The sequence below is a fragment of the Macaca mulatta genome, chromosome 2 (genome assembly GCF_049350105.2).
Source record: "Macaca mulatta isolate MMU2019108-1 chromosome 2, T2T-MMU8v2.0, whole genome shotgun sequence".
NCBI classification, from domain to species: domain Eukaryota; kingdom Metazoa; phylum Chordata; class Mammalia; order Primates; family Cercopithecidae; genus Macaca; species Macaca mulatta.
In genome coordinates, this window is record NC_133407.1 from 24,571,683 (window position 1) to 24,591,051 (window position 19,369).

At 43.4% G+C, this 19,369-nt stretch overlaps 1 protein-coding gene and 1 non-coding gene across 5 annotated transcripts in view; one reads left to right on the top strand and one right to left on the bottom strand.

Moving 5' to 3' along the window:
• NKIRAS1 (NFKB inhibitor interacting Ras like 1) overlaps positions 1 to 19,369 on the top strand; it is a 31,114-nt gene that overhangs the window by 9,668 nt on the left and 2,077 nt on the right. For 3 of the 4 annotated variants that reach the window (XM_077990277.1, XM_077990276.1, XM_077990278.1), the window contains exon 3: positions 11,799 to 12,044. In XM_077990277.1, coding sequence (XP_077846403.1) covers positions 11,799 to 12,044 — 246 coding nt within the window. 4 annotated transcript variants of the gene reach the window in all.
• Positions 10,529 to 10,661, bottom strand: LOC114676603 (small nucleolar RNA SNORA76). The gene has a single exon (XR_003727655.1). It is a non-coding gene; the product is annotated as a small nucleolar RNA SNORA76 (small nucleolar RNA).

Consider the following 19,369-nt stretch of genomic DNA (forward strand, 5'->3'; position numbering starts at 1 on the left):
GGGAGGCTGAGGCAGGTGGATCACCTGAGGTCAGGAGTTCAAGATCAGCGTGGCCAACATGGTGACACTCATCTCTAGTAAAAATACAACATTAGCCAGACATAGTAGCAGATGCCTGTAATCCTGCTACTTGTGGGGCTGAGGCAGGAGAATCTCTTGAACCTGGGAGGACAAGGTTGCAGTGAGCCAAGATGGTGTTACTGCACTCCAGCCTGGGCTACAGAGCGAGACTGTCTCAAAAAAAAAAAAAAAAAAAAAAAAGGCCAAGCTCGATGGCTTACACCTGTAATCCAAGCACTTTGGGAGGCTGAGGCAGGCGGATCATGAGGTCAAGAGATCAAGACCATCCTGGCCAACATGGTGAAACCCTGTCTCTACTAAAAATACAAAAATTAGCTGAGTGTAGTGGTGCACGCCTGTAGTCCCAGTTACTTAGGAGGCTGAGATAGGAGAATCACTTGAACACGAGAGGCAGAGGTTGCGGTGAGCCGAGATTGCACCACTGCACTCCAGCCTGGTGACAGAGCAAGACTCCATCTCAAAGAAAAAAAAAAAGCAACACACGACTTCCCAGAGCTGCTGTATATAGATTTTTAAAAATGGAAGAAACAGCCGTTTGGTGAGTATGACTTCATTTTGTTAATTGGACTACCTCATTCATTTATTCATTTATTGAGTCAAATAATTCTTTATTAGTATTTGCTGTATGATACATGTAATCAGGCCTTGGGTTACAGAGGTGAAGATACCATCTCTGGAGGTCATGCTTAGTAAGGAAGATAGATATTACAGGTTAAAGTGAAGTGATGTTTGTGTTAGATAAGTAAATAGAGATCATCAAAGCATTTATTTCTGGCAAGTAACTTAAGCACATTTCCCTTTTTCTGAGATGGAGTCTCACTCTGTCTCCCAGACTTGAGTGCAGTGGTACAATCTTGGCTCACTGCAACTTCTGCCTCCCAGGTTCAACCAATTCTCCTGTCTCAGCCTCCCGAGTAGCTGGACTACAGGTGCATGCCACCACGTCTGGCTAATTTTTGTATTCTTTTTTTTTTTTAGTGGAGACGGGGTTTCACCATGTTGGCCAGGCTGGTTTCGAACTCCTGACCTCAAGTGATCCGCCCACCTCGGCCTCCCAAAGTGCTGGGATTACAGGCGTGAGCCACTGCACCTGGCCCACCACACCTGGCCCACATTTCCATTTTTCATTAACCATTTCGATGTGCTCTGCTTCTCTTCTATTTTTCTAAAATAATGTTTAACAATTGTGGTTAAATTCATTATGTAGTGTTTATTATAATACCTATATCAGTAGTTCTCAAATTTTTTGGTTTTAGACTCCGTTTGTCCTGCGAAAACTTGCTGAGGAGCCCAAACAGCTTTTGTTTATGTGGGCTATATCTTCCAACATTTACTGTATTAGAAATTAAAACTGGCCAGGCGTGATGGCTCAGTTTGGTAATCTCAGGACTTTGAGAGGCCAAGGTGGGAAGATCTCTTGGTCTCAGGAGTTTGAGACTAGCCTGAGACCTCATCTCCACTAAAAACAAAACAGAAAGAAAGAAAAAAGAAAAAAAAGAAAGGAATTAGCCAGGTGGTCATGGTGGCATGCGCCTGTGGTCCCAGTTACTTGAGATGCTGGGGTGGGAGAATCACATGGGAGGTGGAGGCTGCAGTGAGCCTTGAACACACCACTGCATTCCAGTTTAGGAGACCCTGTCTCAAAAAAGGAAAAAAAAGGAAAATGAAGACATTTGTAAACTACTTAATTTTTCTAAATGACACTAATAAACTCATTATATTCTAGAATAACTTTATGAAAAATTTTATTTTCAAAATAGAAAGCTGGCATTGATTTACTTTTTAGAAAATCTTTTCTGATGTCCAACTTAATAGAAGGCAATTATCATATCTATTAATACTTGCCTTTGTAATTAATCTGTTGTGTTGAGGTGTTTTAGTTGAAATATATGAAGAAAATCCAGCCGCACACAGATGTGGAGTTGGAAAAGGTAGGAGGAATACTTTAATAGCCTTTTCAGGTAATTATGGATATTTTTCTTTGGTATTTCACTAAAACTCAACGAGTGATGGTTACTTAAAGGTTATTGCAGTGTAGAATCTGAAATCATATTTGTGAAGCTTTTTACTCTACTAAATTGAAATCTCATTGATTGGTCCTGCATTTTAAATGGATCTTTCACCCAAGCAGAGTTTTTTAGCATCATGAATTGGTCATTTGGGAAATTTTGGTTCACCCAGATAAGCAAATCTTCCATATCACTTTTGTTAATATCACTACCAATTTCATCAGTATTGGGAATCTATCAAGTTCATGATGATGGATACAATTCTGATTTTTGCCGGAAAGCTCAAATTTTATTGACAACAAATACTGTTATAGTTACTTTCCTTGAAATGCTAGGCTTCCTTTATTAATTTTTGAGAAAATGTTTGTCACGTATCATAAATACATAGTTTTTCTGTCATTTGTTATTTTTAAAAGTGACAGCTAGTTCAGCTTGCAATTCAAAACACACAAGAGATTTTCCTCGAGACAGTTACTGTAATTGTATGCTGAAATGCTTTATGCATAGTTCCCATTTAATCCCATAGAATATTGAAAAGATACATACTCAATGCTTGAGATTTAATAAAATTAGTGATTTTTATTGCTTCATTAAGGACATTCTTAAGTAAAACTGGCTTTTTAATGTTTTAACCGCAAGCACAAGATGAAGAGAGGATCTAATGGCGACTATACATTTAATGCCACTGACTTGATTTGCACTAAGGTACCGGCAGTTTTACCCACCATTGCTTTTCTACATCAGTACAGATGTCAACACAGTGGAAAATGCAAATGTCTTAGTATTATTATGAATATAGTTTTGCCCATGTGGATCCCCTGAAAGGAGACCTCATGAGATCTGCAGACCACAGTTGGGGAGCTGCTGGCATATATAAATACAGTATAATTGACCCTTCAACAGTGCGGGGGTTACGGGTGCCAACACCGCCCCCCCAGTCAGTTGAAAACCTGCATATAATTTTTGACTCCCCAGAAACTTAACTACTAATAGCTTACTGTTGACCAGAAGCCTTAAACCTGATAACATAAACAGTTGATTGCCATGTTTTATATGTTGTGTTATATACTGTACTCTTAACAATAAAGTAAGCTAGAGTTAAGAAAATGTTATTAAAATCATAAGGAAGAAGCTGGGCATGGTGGCTCACGCCTGTAATCCCAGCACTTTGGGAGGCTGAGGCAGGCAGATCACTTGAAGTCAGGAGATCAAGACCAGCATGGCCAACATGGCAAAACCCCATCTCTACTAAAAATATAAAAATTAGGCAGGCATGGTGGCATGTGCTTGTAATCTCAGCTACCTGGGAGGCTGAGTCATGAGAATCTCTTGAACCCGGGAGGCAGAGTTTGTCGTGAGCCGAGATCACGCCACTGCACTCTAGCCTGGGCAACAGAGCGAGACTCTCAATAAAAACAAAAAACAAAAAACCTGATTTAAAAAATAAAGGTTGTTTTGAAATGTATAAGAGATTACCATTATTTAAATTTGAAAAGAAGAATGTAAGTGAAAAATAGCCACTGCAAAGGATGTAAGACCCTCTCTTTGATGATAATGCCTATAAAATAAAATCAGTGTCTCCCAGGCTGGAGTATAGTGGTGCGATCTTGGCTCACTGCAACCTCCACCGCCTGGATTCAAGCGATTCTCCATCTCAAAAAAAAAAAAAAAAATCATAAGGAAGAGAACATATATTTACTATTTTGTAACTGGAAGTGGTGCATCGTAAAGGTCTTCATCCTCATTGTTTTTATGTGGAGTAGACTGAGGAGAAGGAGGAGGGTTTGGTCTTGCTGTCAAGTGGCAGAGGAGAAAGAAAATCCACATGTGAGACATGTGAAGTTCAAACCTGTGTTGTGTAAGGCTCAGCTGTATTCTCAGTTAAGCAGTTTAGTATACTGTGATTCTTTTTTTGTTGTTGTTTTCATGGAAACGAATACTTTATTTGTCATTTCTTTAGTTTTGTTTATACCTTTTGCTAGTTCTTTCCACGTAGTCCAGATGTTTCTCAGTTCTCCATGAGGTCAGCTCCAACAGATAATCTGTTTTGTTCTTGGCTGTGTCCTTCCAGGAGCTCTGTGTTCTTTTATCTACTGTGCCACCATGATCATGGAACTTCCCCTTTGTTTCTCCCTGTGATTTTTTTTTTTTTTTTTTTGAGACGGAGTCTCGCTCTGTCACCCAGGCTGGAGTGCAGTGGCACGATCTCGGCTCACTGCAACCTCCGCCTCCTAGTTTCAAGTGATTCTCCTGCCTCAGCCTCCCAAGTAGCTGGGATTACAGGCATGCACCACCACGCCTGGCTAATTTTTTTATTTTTAGTAGAGACAGGGTTTCACCATGTTGCCCAGGCTGGTGTCGAACTCCTGGCCTCAAGCAATCTGCCCACCTCGGCCTCCCAAAATACTACAGGCGTGAGCCACTGCAGCTGGCCTCTCCCTGGTTTTGACTTCCTGTTTCCTAGATCTCTTGTCATCTTCTTTTGGCTTATACCTTTTTTTTTTTTTTTTGAAACACATTTTCCAGTACTTTTCTGGGGTTGAAAAGGTTGTACAGTAGAACAGAACGTTCAGTGATGGCGGCCTTCAACCTGCCCTCTGCCTGGCACCTAGTTGTGAAGCTGGGGCTTCCAAATTGAGATATTTACTAATTGTGCTTGTGATTTCCTTTGCTTCATATCTGTGTTAGGTTCTGTTTCTTTCTGTTTCTCTGATTACATGTTAACTGTTATGGAGGGTCTTCTCAAATAGTTTTCTGAGAAAATATACGTGATACATTTTTTGAGGCTTTGTATGTTTGAAACTGTCTTTATTTTGCACTAATATTTGAATTGTAATTTTGATGGGTATAGAACTCTAGGTCAAAAATAATATCCTTTCAGAATTTTGAAAGCATTGCATATATGATTTAATCAAGGTGCTGGAGAGGATGTGGAGAAATAGGAACACTTTTACACTGTTGGTGGGATTGTAAACTAGTTCAACCATTATGGAAAACAGTATGGCGATTCTTCAAGGATCTAGAACTAGATGTACCATATGACCCAGCCATCCCATTACTGGGTATATACCCAAAGGATTGTAAATCATGCTGCTATAAAGACACATGCACACGTATGTTTATTGCGGCATTATTCACAATAGCAAAGACTTGGAATCAACCCAAATGTCCATCAGTGATAGACTGGATTAAGAAAATGTGGCACATATACACCATGGAATACTATGCAGCCATAAAAAAGGATGAGTTCGTGTCCTTTGTAGGGACATGGATGCAGCTGGAAACCATCATTCTTAGCAAACTATCACAAGAACAGAAAACCAAACACCGCATGTTCTCACTTATAGGTGGGAACTGATCAGTGAGATCACTTGGACTCGGGAAGGGGAACATCACACACCGGGGCCTATCATGGGGAGGGGGGAGGGGGGAGAGGGGAGGGATTGCATTGGGAGTTATACCTGATGTAAATGACGAGTTGATGGGTGCTGACAAGTTGATGGGTGCAACACAGCAACATGGCACAAGTATACATATGTAACAAACCTGCACGTTATGCACATGTACCCTAGAACTTAAAGTATAATAATAATAAAAAATTAAAAAATAATAATTATAAGACAAACCTTCACAAACTCTCCACATGGATCAAAAAGTACAACATTGAGGACAGGCCAGTGGCTCTCTTGTGTTCCTCTGTCCAGTTGCAACTCATTCCTTCCCTTGACTTTTAGTTAATCATTCTTTTTATTTTTAATTGCCACATATGTGTGTATCACTAAATGGTATAGTTTATTTTTGCCCTATGGATTTTATATGAATTAATCCATGTTTGGCTTCTTTTATTCAACATTGTATTTGTAAGACACATCAGGCCAGGCACGGTGGCTCACCACTGGAATCCCAACACTTTGGGAGGCCGAGGTGGGAAGATCACTTGATACCAAGAGTTTGATATCAGCCTGGGCAACATCAGGAGACCCCATCTCTATTTAGAAAAAAATAAATAAAGGATTCATCCTTTTTTGCCATAGCTGTGGTTCTTTACTTTTCATTGATGTAACATTTTATTGCATGAAACTACCTGTCTTCTGTCTTGATGAACATTTGGGTTATTTCCAGTTCGGAGCTATTGGAAATAATGCTACTCTGGAATATTATTGTACATGTATCCTGGCTGTTACATGATAAATTCTGGTATACATATCTAGGAATGAAATTGCTGATTCATAGAAGGTGTGTCTCTTTAACTTTACCAGTTTCTATTGTCTTCTTGCTTCTAGTGCTACTTTTGAGAATCTGGGAACCATTATGATTCTTGATGCTTTGTCTGTGGAAGCTTTTCTAGGCTTTCTTCTTTGTTCCCGGTCGCTGTAGTTTGAAGGATAGGACCTCCTCCACAATTGATGTTGAAACTTAATCTCCAATGCAACAGTATTAAGCAGTGTGGCCTGTAAGAGATGATTAAGTCATGAGGGCTCCACCCTTCACCTTCATGAGGACTAATCCATCATGAAAGATTAGCATCCTTATAAAAGGGTTGAGGTTGAAGGGAGTGCTCTCTTGCCCTTCTGTCTCTCCCACCATGTGAGGACACAACATTTGACCGCTCCCAAGGATGCAGCAATAAGGCTCCATCTTGCAGTGGAGACTGGGCTGTAACAAGACTTACCAAACCTATTGGCACCTTGATCTTGGACTTCCCAGCCTCCAGAACTGTGAGAGATAAATTTTCTGTTTTTGAATTACCCAGTCTGTGGTATTTTGTTATAGAAGCACAAATGGACTAAGACACCAGTGTTCTGAAATTTCAGTGATGCGTCATAGAATTGATCTTTTCTTTTTCTTTCTTTTTTTTTAATGGAATCTCGCTCTGTTGCCCAGGTTGGAGTGCAGTGGCACGATCTCAGCTCACTGCAGCCTCCACCTCCTGAGTTCAAGCAATTCTCCCTGCTCAGCCTCCCGAGTGGCTGCGATTACAGGCACGCGCCACCATGCCTGGCTAATTTTTGTATTTATAGTAGAGACAGGGTTTCACCATGTTAGCCAGGCTGGTCTCAAACTCCTGACCTCAGGTGATCTGCCCGCCTCGGCCTCCCAAAGTGCTGGGATTATAAGTGTGAGCCCCCGTGCCTGGCCAGTCTGTTTTCATTTACTGTAGTGGACAGTTAGAGGGTCCCTTCTAGATGGAAATGCATGTTCTTCAGTTTTGAATTATTTTGTTGTTGCTTTCTTTCCTCTGTGTTCTCTGTTCTTTTTTTCTGGAACTATCTTTTTGGATGCTGGACCTTCTGGACTAGTCTTTGAAGTTTCTTATTTCTCCTTTCCTGTTTCTCATCTCTCAATATTTTTGTACCGCTTTTTGGGAGATATCCTCATCTTTATTTTCCAGCCCTTCTATTGAGTTTTTGTTTTTCAGTATCCTGTTCCTATTTCATGGATGTGCTATCTTATTTTTTTGATAGATTAGGTAGTTTTTTGTTTGTTTTGTTTTTCTTTTCTTTGTATAGTTGGTGTCCTCTGTAGTGGTCTCTTCTTGTTAGTCTCTGTTTTCTTCAGGTGTCTACTAAACCTTGGTTATCTGTTCATAATTAAAAATGGACACCTAGGCCCAGTGCATTGGCTCACACCTGTAATCGTAGCACTTTGGGAGGCAGAGGCAGGCAGATAGCTTGAGCTCAGGAGTTCGAGACCAGCCTGGGCAACATGGTAAAACCCCATCTGTACAAAAAAATACAAGAATTAGTGGGGCTTGGTGGTGTGCACCTGTTGTCCCAGCCACTTGAAGGACTGAGGTGGGAGGATTGCTTGAGCCCAGGAGATTGAGGCTGCAATGAGCTGAGATTGTCCCAATGAACTCCAGTCTAGATGACAAAGTGAGACCCTGTCTCAAAAATAAATAAATAAATAAGACTTAAAAAGCCAACTGGGGCGGGGCGCGGTGGCTCAAGCCTGTAATCCCAGCACTTTGGGAGGCCGAGACGGGCAGATCACGAGGTCAGGAGATCGACACCATCCTGGCTAACACGGTGAAACCCCGTCTTTACTAAAAAATACAAAAAAACTAGCTGGGCGAGGTGGCGGGCGCCTGTAATCCCAGCTACTCCGGAGGCTGAGGCAGGAGAATGGCATAAACCTGGGAGGTGGAGCTTGCAGTGAGCCGAGATCCAGCCACTGCACTCCAGCCTGGGTGACAGAGCGAGACTCCATCTCAAAAAAAACCAAAAAAAACCAATTGGAAGCTCTAGGCATATGGATACGGTTCATGACTTTGAGCTTCACTAAAGTGATCTGGCAGGGGCATTTGTTGGGGAAGCCTAGATGTCAGTATATTTAGGAGTTTCTCCTTTTCCATTGGCCAGATTCTCCAGATTCCTCTGGATGGGGATAAAGTCCTGGCTGCCAGTGTTTTGGGAGCAGAAAGGGAGAGCTGGAGGACTTCAACATTCAGTATGTGTGTGTGCAGGCATGTCACTTAATTGCCCCGTTTTCATGGTGGAACTCATTGCCTTTATCCCACAGGCCAGACAGCCTCTGTTTTACGCTCCCCAGAGATTGCACCCTTAAGCCGTCCCCTGGCATGTGAGATAGGTTGTTGCCCAGCAGCATGGAGTGGGAGAGGAGATCTGGAGAACTAGTGGAAGACTCTTGACTTCATTTGATCTTTAGAGTACCAAAATATCAAAAGGTCTAAGCTTTAGACCCCCTTTTAGAGAGGCAGGTAGGGGTGGGCTAACAGGACTGGCTTTTGGTGGATAAAACGTCACGTGACAAAACACTTGGTAGTTTTTGCTTTTAAATTAATTTGTAATCAAAGCCCAGTATGTTTGTGTCTTAATAGATAACCTTTAATTTCCTTAGGGCTTAATTTATGACAGGATGACACAGACATGTATATACATAATCAAATTTATGAATAATTTTACCTTTCTAAACACTGAATACATTCTTTATGAGTTATGTTGATGAAAGTAAATTTTTGGTTTCTCATGATGCAATCTATATATTACCATGTGATTATTCCTTTTAATCTAATACTTATGGAGATTTTATGTAATCTAATACTTACGGACATTTCATGTAAGGCATCTGGAACAAATCATTCTACAGTATATAGGTTGTTTAGGAAAACTGTAACTAGAGTTTTTTTGTTTTGTTTTGTTTTGTTTTGTTTTTTTTTTTTTGAATCCTTGATTATTTTAATTGCACCATTAAAACATTTGACTTAAATTGTTTGACCATTCCAGTTGGTGTACTGTTGATTTTTCATTGTGTAGGCCAATCTGCCTGTCACAGTCTGCGTGTCCTGGTCACTGGTCTTTATAATTGTTGTGCAATAACTAAAGGCTAAGGACTAGATGCACTATCGTGTAAAGAGATTACACATGACTGTACCATGTTGCACTTAATCAAATAGTATGTGGGGATTTAAAATCGCTTGCATTGTTTCACAAAATAAATATCTCATGTCAAATACTAGATAAGCATCTAAGTCATTTCTACTGAATCCTGTTCAGATAGGGGCACAAGTGAGTACCAAGCACCGGGGCCCTCACCTGGCAATGGCAGCTTTCACTTAACTGGTTTGGATCACTGCCCAGTCCTAAGGCTGCAAAGCCATCCTCACCACATCCCTTCAAATTGTGTGCCATTATCTTCAGCCCACATTTAAAGAATCCAGTGAAAGTTCATAACTGAGGGGGTAGGGCAGTGGTGCTTCTGGGCTGCAGTTTATACCCTTCATCGTCTAGTTATCTTCATTCGGGACACGTTCATTCATCGAATGCCCATGTAGTGAGCGCATACGTGCATCCTTGCCCACCACTGCTGCCTCGTACTCAGAACTGATGCACATTTCACTGGAGCCCTTGTGTAAGATCTTTTACCAACCATAGAATCTGGACTGTAACTAGGTGTCTATGTTGTCCCCAACTATATATAAAACCTAATTCATCTTCACAACCGCCCTATAATTTTTAACTGTTTAGGAGTGACAGATTAACCTAACCCGAAGCTTTAGTCCCATGCTTGTCACACATACTCCTGCATGGTGGTTGTTTGTAAACAGGTCGATTACCCTTTTAGTCAGGAGTTAACTCATGCAGTTCCACACTGAATCCGTTTATGTCAAGTACACAGCAGCCCTGCAGACGCCATTCCAAGCTGCCTTCAACTAAATCTGCGCGTCTGATGGCAGACACGACAGCTTGGGACTTATGTCGAACTCATGGCAAAGGCACAACGCGCGCGATGCACTCGGGGAGGGCTGGGGAACGCATGGGAGCACAGAGGGGCACTCACTACGCAGCAGTCCGCGTATCCCCGTCAGACACCGTCCCCCTCATACGCCATTCCAGCCTTGGTATTACGGGTTGAGGCCTGTCGTGGCAAAATCCCTGGAAAATTGCCCAGCCTAGCAGCCGGACAGTCAGGTTACTAATTGTCGCTCGCGGTTAAAAGGGCCGCCCGCGGGGGGCCAAGCGGCCCCAGTTATGCGCAAGCACATGCTCTAGCGCTGCAGATTGACCCCCGGCGCCACGAGGAGGCTCGGCGGGGGCTCAAAGACAGCGCGTAACTAGAGTTAAAAAAAAAAAAAACCAACTATAACATAGTATGACTTGGGGGGATAAAGGATGTTACCCATGTGATTTTACCTCTGGATGTATCTCACATTTATTTATTTTTATTTTTTTTAATTATTTTTTAAGATGGAGTCTCGCGCTCTCGCCCAGGCTGGAGTGCAATGGCATGATCTCGGCTCACTGCAACCTCTGCCTCCCGGGTTCAAGCAATTCTCCCTGCCTCAACCTCCTGAGTAGCTGGGGTTACAGGCGCCCGCCACCACACCCAGTGAATTTTTGTATTTTTAGTAGGGACGGGGTTTGACCATGTTGGCCAGACTGGTCTTGAACTCCTGACCTCAGGTGATCTGCCCACCTTGGCCTCCCAAAGTGCTGGGATTATAGGCGTGAGCCACCGCACCTGGCCTCATATTTAAATATGGAGGTGATTACTGGGACTATACCTTACCTGTCTTATCACATGTCTTTCCACTATTATTAAAATTCAGAGTGCTAATCTTCTCCCTTTAATTCCTTTATCAACAAGGGCTTATTGAATATTTGCTGTGTATACAGAATGGTTCCTTTCACTCAGTAAACTTAGAGACTAGTTGAAGAGATAAAACTTGCAAAATGAAACAAAGTGGTAAAATGCATTTTTAAAATATCATAAACAAGAAGGGGATTTTTATTTTTATGCAGAAGAAGTATTTTTTAAAAGAATTTTGTTTATGCCAGGTGCAGTGCCTCACACCTGTAATCCCAGCACTTTTAGAGGCCAAAGTGGGTAGATTGCTTGAGCCCAGGAGTTCGAGACCAGCCTGGGCCACATGGTGAAAGCCCGTCTCTACAAAAAGTAGCTGGGCATGATGGCACCTGTAGTCCCAGCTGGGAGGGACTACTTGGGAGGCTAAAGTGGGAGGATCCCTTGAGCCCAGGAAGCAGAGGTTGCAGTGAGCTGAGATTGAGCCACTGCACTTTAGCCTGGGCAACAGAACAGGACCCTGTTTCAAAAAAAAGTAAAATAGAAATGTGATTATTATATGTGGTAAATAGGAAACCTAGAAAGCCAGTTTCTAAGGGACAAGAAAATACTGAGCAGTTCACTGGCTTAGCCAAAAAGAGTAATTTCTTTTCTTAATCCCAGGAATGGAAGATTGCGAAACAATGGAAGATGTGTACATGGCTTCAGTGGAAACAGACCGAGGAGTAAAAGAACAGTTACATCTTTATGACACCAGAGGTCTACAGGAAGGCGTGGAGCTGCCAAAGCATTATTTTTCATTTGCTGATGGCTTTGTTCTTGTGTACAGTGTGAATAACCTTGAATCCTTTCAAAGAGTGGAGCTTCTGAAGAAAGAAATTGATAAGTTCAAAGACAAAAAAGAGGCAAGTGGATAAAAATGCCAAATGTGAATTATAATACCATTTAAATTATAGCACAGACTTTTGGGTAGTTTATTTTCAGATCATTACAATGTATTCTTAGTATCTGTAAAACCTTAACCCTTTACAGTTTTTTTCTTTTCTTTTCTTTTTTGTTTTTTTGTTTTTGTTTTTGTTTTGTTTTTTGAAACGGAGTCTCGCTCTGTCTCCCAGGCAGGAGTGCAAAGTGCAATGGTACGATCTTGGCTCTCTGCAACCTCCGCCTCCCAGGTACAAGCGATTCTCCTCCCCAGAGGAGAACCAGCTACTGCTTCAGCCTCCCCAGTAGCTGGGATTACAGGTGTGTGCCACTACACCCGGTTAATTTTTATATTTTTAGTGGAGACAGGGTATCACCGTGTTGACCAGGCTGGTCTTGAACTCCTAACCTCAAATGCTCTGCTGGCCTTGGCCTTCCAAAGTGCTGGGATTACAGGTGTGAGCCACCATGCCCGGCCTAGAATTTTTTTCTTAACCCAAGAAATACAGGACTGACTGAATTTAGTCAGGACCAGAATTTGACTTTCTGCCTTTTGCTTGTTACTATGTACAAGTTGAATTTTAATGACTTCTTATCTCAAGTACTATATAATTCATTTTATGTTCTTTGGTATTGCTGTTTCCATGGGTTTTTAAAATTTGTTTGTTTGTTTTTGAGACAGAGTCTCTCTCTTTCACCCAGGCTGGAGTGCAATGGCACGATCTTGGCTCACTGCAACCCCTGCCTCCCAGGTTCAAACGATTCTCCTGCCTCAGCCTCCCGAGTAGCTGGGACTACCGGCATGTGCTACCATGCCCACTAATTTTTTGTATTTTTAGTAGAAACAGGGTTTCACCGTGTTAGCCAGGATGGTCTCAATCTCCTGACCTTGTGATCCACCTGCCTCAGCCTCCCAAAGTGCTGAGATTACAGACGTGAGCCACTGTGCCCAGCCTCCTTGGGCTTTTTATTATCTCCTTGGGTACATAGGATTCTTGTCTTCAGGCTTACTGAGAAAAAAAAAAAAAAAAAGAGCTAATAATTATTGGATTCTACCCATATACCACTTAAACATAAGATTCATATGCCTTACAGTGGTCTGTAAAGATTCAGATTACCTGGCCCACGCCTATCCTTTTCTTTTTTTTTTTTTTTTTTTTTTTTTGAGACGGAGTCTCGCTCTGCCGCCCAGGCTGGAGTGCAGTGGCCGGATCTCAGCTCACTGCAAGCTCCGCCTCCCGGGTTTACGCCATTCTCCGGCCTCAGCCTCCCGAGTAGCTGGGACTACAGGCACCCGCCACCACGCCCGGCTACTTTTTTGTATTTTTAGTAGAGACGGGGTTTCACTGTGTTAGCCAGGATGGTCTCGATCTCCTGACCTCGTGATCCGCCCGTCTCGGCCTCCCAAAGTGCTGGGATTACAGGCTTGAGCCACCGCGCCCGGCCATGCCTATCCTTTTCATCTCATCTTTATCATCTGCTTGTCTCTCACTATACTCCGGTGACACTGGTCTACTTTGTTTTTTCAACATGATAGTTTTGTTCTCCTATTAAACTTTCTCAATGGCTTGTTTCCCTGCCTGAAACTGTCTTATCTCAAATCTTTCTCCAGATCTTCACGTGGCAGACTCTTCATTGTCTAGGGAACCAGATAATATACTGATTAACAGTACTGGCTAGATGGTAGAAGAAAACCAAAAACCAAAACAAATAGCAACAACAAAAAGTACTGGCTAGATGTTCTTAACTTATATTTTCTTTTTTTTTTTTTTTTTTTTTTGAGACAGAGTCTAGCTCTGTCGCCCAGGCTGGAGTGCAGTGGCCGGATCTCAGCTCACTGTAGGCTCCGCCACCCGGGTTTAAGCCGTTCTCCTGCCTCAGCCTCCCAAGTAGCTGGGACTACAGGCGCCCACCACCTCGCCCGGCTAGTTTTTTTTGTACTTTTTAGTAGAGACGGGGTTTCACCATGTTAGCCAGGATGGTCTCGATCTCCTGACCTCGTGATCTGCCCGTCTCGGCCTCCCAAAGTGCTGGGATTACAGGTTTGAGCCACCGCGCCCAGCCTTAACTTATATTTTCATATGCTTTTTTGTTAAGCTTTTATTTTGAGACAGTTGTTGAGTCACATGCAGTTTTAAGAAGTAACACAGAGAGGTCCCTTACCCGTTTGTCCCAGTGGTACCATCTTCAAAACTGTAGTACATCATAACCACTGTATTTATGTTGATTGTCAAGACACAGAACATTTCCACCACCACAAAGATCCCTCATGTTACTCTTTTATAGCTGCCCACTTCCTTCCCATCTTCACCCCCACCTTAACCCTTGGTAACCACTAATCTGGTCTCCATTTCTATAATTGTGTCATTTGAAGATTGTTACATAAATCAGTGGTCCCCAGTCTTTTTGGCATCAGGGACCAGTTTTGTGGATGACCGTTTTTCCACAGATGGAGTTGGGGTGGTTTGGGATGAAGCCGTTCCCCCTCAGATCATCAGCCATTGGATTCTCAGAAAGAGCGTGCAGCCTAGATCCCTCACGTGTGCAGTTCACAATTCGATTCTCGAGCTCCTGTGAGAATCTCGTGCCAGCACTGATCTGACAGGAGGCAGAGCTCAGGTGGTCATGCTTACTCGCTTCCTGCTCACCTCCTGTTGTGTGGCCCGGTTCCTAATAGGCCCTGCACTGGTACCGTGCATGACCTAGGGGTTGGGGACCCCTGACATAAAAGATATCATACAGGCCAGGCACAGTGGCTCACACCTGTAATCCCAGTACTTTGGGAGGCCGAGGTGGGTGGATCATGAGGTCAGGAGTTTGAGTCCAGCCTAACCAACATGGTGAAACTTTGTTTCTACTAAAAAAATACAAAAAGTAGCCTGGTGTGGTGGTGCGCACCTGTAACCCCAGCTACTCAGGAGGCTGAGGCAGGAGAATCGCTTGAAATCTGGGAGGCAGAGGTTGCAGCAGTGAGCTGAGATCACACCAGCCTGGGTGACAGAGCAAGACTCCATCTCAAAAAAATAAATAAATAAATAAAAGAAATCATACAATATGTGATCTTTTGGGATTGGCTTTTTTCACTCACATATTCTCTGGAGATTCATCCAAGTCACTGCATGTATCAGCAGTTCATTTCTTTTTCTTGGTGAGTATGTACCAAACTTGCCGTGGTATGTACCAAACTCTTTTTAACCATTATCTGTCGTAAGACATCTGGGTTATTGATATTTTATTTAGAATACTAATTTACTTTGTAAATAGATAACATATTCACAAGGTTTTGAAAAGATGTAAGAAGGCATGAAAACTCCTCTCCCCCGTTTTTTCCGTCTTTCCCACCGAAACAGGCAAATGCTGTAATTATTTGTTGGGTGTCCTCCAGAGACCGCTCTCTGCCCCACAGAAGTTGAAAGGTCAATGAACACTCATGTACTAGATACTTAAATCTTGGCTTTGGTTCTCAGCTTTTCTGCTTCAGTTTCCTTATCTGTAAAAGGAGAATAATAGTACCTTCCTCATATGCTTCTTCAATCCCCATAATCATATTAATTCAGTGAATGCTTATTGAGCAACTACTATGTGCCAAGCATTGTTCTAGGTACAGGGAATGTGTTAGAGAACAAAACAGCCCATATCTCAGTAAATCTTCTATTTTTGGAGTGAGAGAGACAGTAAATAAATATATTTAATACATTACAAAGAGTGATGCTATGTAGAAAAGCAGAATGGGGAATGAGGGTGCTATTTTGTGTGACTGTAGCAGATATTTGAAGGAAGTAAGGATGGAGGGAGCAAAGCTGATGTCTGGAAGGAAGAGTGCTCCAGGTGGAGGGAATAGCTAGTGCCAAGGATCTGAGGTCGGAATTTGCTTGCCACGTTCAGGAATCAGCAGTGAAGCCAGAGTGGGCTAGCAGGTATGTTGTAGGTGATGAGGGCACTTTGCTTTTCACTTTTAGTGAGATCAGAAGGCACTGGTTTGGGGCAAAGGAATGACATGGTTTAAGTTGCATGTATTTATTTTCATGTTTGGTTTTAAAAATTGAGTGAGTAACGTTTGCACATGGTTCAGAAATGGGGACTGTGTTGAGTCTGGTTCCCACATCTGTCCTCAACCACCAAGACCCTATACATTAAGCATGCTTTTTAAAACATTTTCACCAGTTTTGAGGCAGTTGTCCAAAGTTTCTTTATATAAATACAAGCAAATAGGAGTCTACATTAAAAAGTATTTTTCCTCCTCTTTTTTTTTTTCCCCTTATTTCAGACAGGGTCTTACTCTGTGGCGGGGAGCTATGGCATGATCATAGCCCATTGCAGCCTAAAACTTCTGGGCTCCAGTGACCTTCTGCCTCAGTCTCCTAAAGTAGCTGGGACTACAGGCGTGCATCACCATGCTTGCCTAATTTTTATTTTTATTTTATTTTTTTTTTGTAAAGACAAGGTCTTGCTATGTGGTCCAGGCTGGTCTCCAACTCCTGGCTTCAAGTGATCCTCCTGCCTTGGCCTCCCAAAGTGCTGGGATTACGAGTGTGAGCCACCATGTGCCTAGCCTTTTTTCCCCTTTCTTACACCAGGTACATACTATCTTGTACCTTCTATTTTTCATGTAGCATATCTTGGAGTTCTTTGCATATCAGTACCCAGACTTTTTTCTGTTTTTTTTTTTTTTTTTTTTTAATTGTAGAGGCAGGTCTTGTTATGTTGTTCAGGCTAGTCTCAAACTCCTGGTCTCAAACAGTCCTCCTTCTTCAGCCTCTCACACTGTTGGGATTACAGGTGTGAGCTACCACACCTACCCGCCCCTTGCCTTTTTTTCTTGGTAACTGATGAATAATATTCATCCTGTGGCTATAGTTGTATCATCCTTGTTTTTTTGTTTTTTTGAGATGGAATCTCGCTGTTGCCCAGGCTAGAGTGCGGTGGCATGAACTCGGCCCACCGCAACCTCCGCCTCCCAGGTTCAAGTGATTTTCCTGCCTCAGCCTCCCAAGTAGCTGGGATTACAGGCATTTTCACCACCACGGCTGGCTAATTTTTGTATTTTTAGTAGAGATGGGGTTTCACCATGTTGGACAGGACAGGCTGGTCTTGAACTACTGACCTCAGGTGATCCACCCACCTCAGCCTCCCAAAGTGCTGGGATTACAGGTATGAGCCACCATGCCTGGCCGTTTGTTTTATTTAGATAACACTGTGTTTGTATGCTAATGGGAGAAAACTGATGATGAGGGGACTAAGTGCAGGAGTGACATCCTTGTCCAGGTAAAGGAGGATGGGTTTTAGGGCAGAGCGAATGGGCTTGGAAGATGGTAGGTTGTTAGATGTGGTGGCGGAAGGATGTGGAAACACTCTTTTTTTTTTTTTTTTTTTTTTTTTGAGATGGGGTCTCGCTCTGTGGCCCAGGCTGGAGTGCAGTGGCGCGATCTCAGCTCACTGCAAGCTCCGTCTCCCGGGTTCACGCCGTTCTCCTGCCTCAGCCTCCTGGGTAGCTGGAACTACAGGCGCCCGCCACCACGCCCGGCTAATTTTTTTGTATTTTTAGTAGAGATGGGGTTTCACCATGTTAGCCAGGATGGTCTCGATCTCCTGACCTCGTGATCCATCCGCCTCTGCCTCCCAAAGTCCTGGGATTACAGGCGTGAGCCACTGCGCCCGGCTGAAATTCTCTTCTAATTGCATATCTTACTGAAACAATATGGTCATCCGGTGAAAGGGAAGTGGGGAAGAGTAGATACTGGAACTTGTAGAAGGGCACCAAGGTATGCAATGTCTCATTACAGAGTAAATGGAGAAAATGTAATACATTTGCCGGAGAACGCCAGTTCATTTGAGGTCTGTGGTGTGATCTGGGCCAGCAGGGTTGTATGTTTTTCTCCGGCCATATTCAGCTAAATGGTGTAGGCAGAGTCTGGTTAACAGTTAAATTTAACAAGGGAGGGGTTTTGCCAGGTGAATATGGTGGGATAATGGGGGCGAGGGAGTGAATAAAAATAATCTAAGCTGGGTAGGGAGGAATTAAGGACATGAGTAGGGTGGAAGGACAGTGATAAAGGTAGTAGAGCCAGTAGGTTGTATGTCCTTGTGGTGGTTGGAATTCTTGCACTGGGGGCATTAGGCACGACTGGGAAGGCAGGAGTCAGAGTGGGATGCCTGGAGCTGAGATCAGAGAGAGCAGTTACAATGTCAAGGTCTAGGCTGGGTGTGGTGGTTCATGCCTGTAATCCCAGCACTTTGTGGAGCTGAGGCAGGAGGATTGCTTGAAGCAAGGAGTTTGAGACCAGCTCCAGCAACAAAGTAAGACCCCATCTCTAAAAATTAAAAAAATAGCTGGGCATGATGGCGCATGCCTGTGGTCACAGCTGCTTGGTAGGCTGAGGAGGAGGATCAGGATCGCTTGAGCCCAGAAACCCAAGGCTGCAAAGAGAGAGAGAGAGAGAGAGACAGACAGACAGACAGACAGAGACAGAGACAGAGAGAGAGACTGGTGGATGGCTGAGGTAAGGATGATGAGACCACTGGAGAAGTCAAAGAATGAGAGACCAGGTTACTTGGAAGCAGCATCCGCATGGCTAGTGAAATCACTAAGAATTATGACCAGAGTAATGGCGAGGACGGGTTGACCATGAGCCAGCTCTGTGATGAGCAGTTGGGTGGCCAGCCCAGGGTTAGTAGGTACAACAGACTGATAGCATCAGCCTTCTGCAGGGGTTTTAGAGGACACCATTGGAGGTAGCATTGAGGGGCAAGGAGGACATCTTACCTGAACCTCGTGGTAGTGGTAGGAGGGGAATGATAGGGGAAGCAGGACTGCAAGGCCACTAGGAAAGGTGAAGGGAACATTCAAAGCTGAGGTGGAGGACGCAGTGGGGGTGAGTCTTGCTGAATTCCAAGGGGTAAAGTGAACGAGTTTCTGCAGTTGGGAGGAGAGGGAGATGGAAGTCACAGTAGGGGATGTACACGAAGATGAAAATTTGGGTGATGAAGAATGACAGGAGGGCTTGAAGGGTGAGATAGAGTATGTGATCCCCCTAGAAAACCGGAGCTCCGGGCCCACTTTCATCCTGCCAGCAAGGCATGGCCTTACCTGGAGCACAGGGAGCTCAGGCTCAACGTACAGACAGGAAGGAAGACGGTAGTGGTTCCAAGGTCTGATGAGTTCACTGCTGCTCCTCAGAGGGACCTTCTTATGACAGTTCTTGCTGCCCCTCCTCTACTGTCACAGCATCCCATGTAATCTTTATGGGCACTATCTGAAAATCTGGTTTGGGGTCTCTTCTCCTTCCCCCAAGCTTTGACTGCTGTATTCTGGT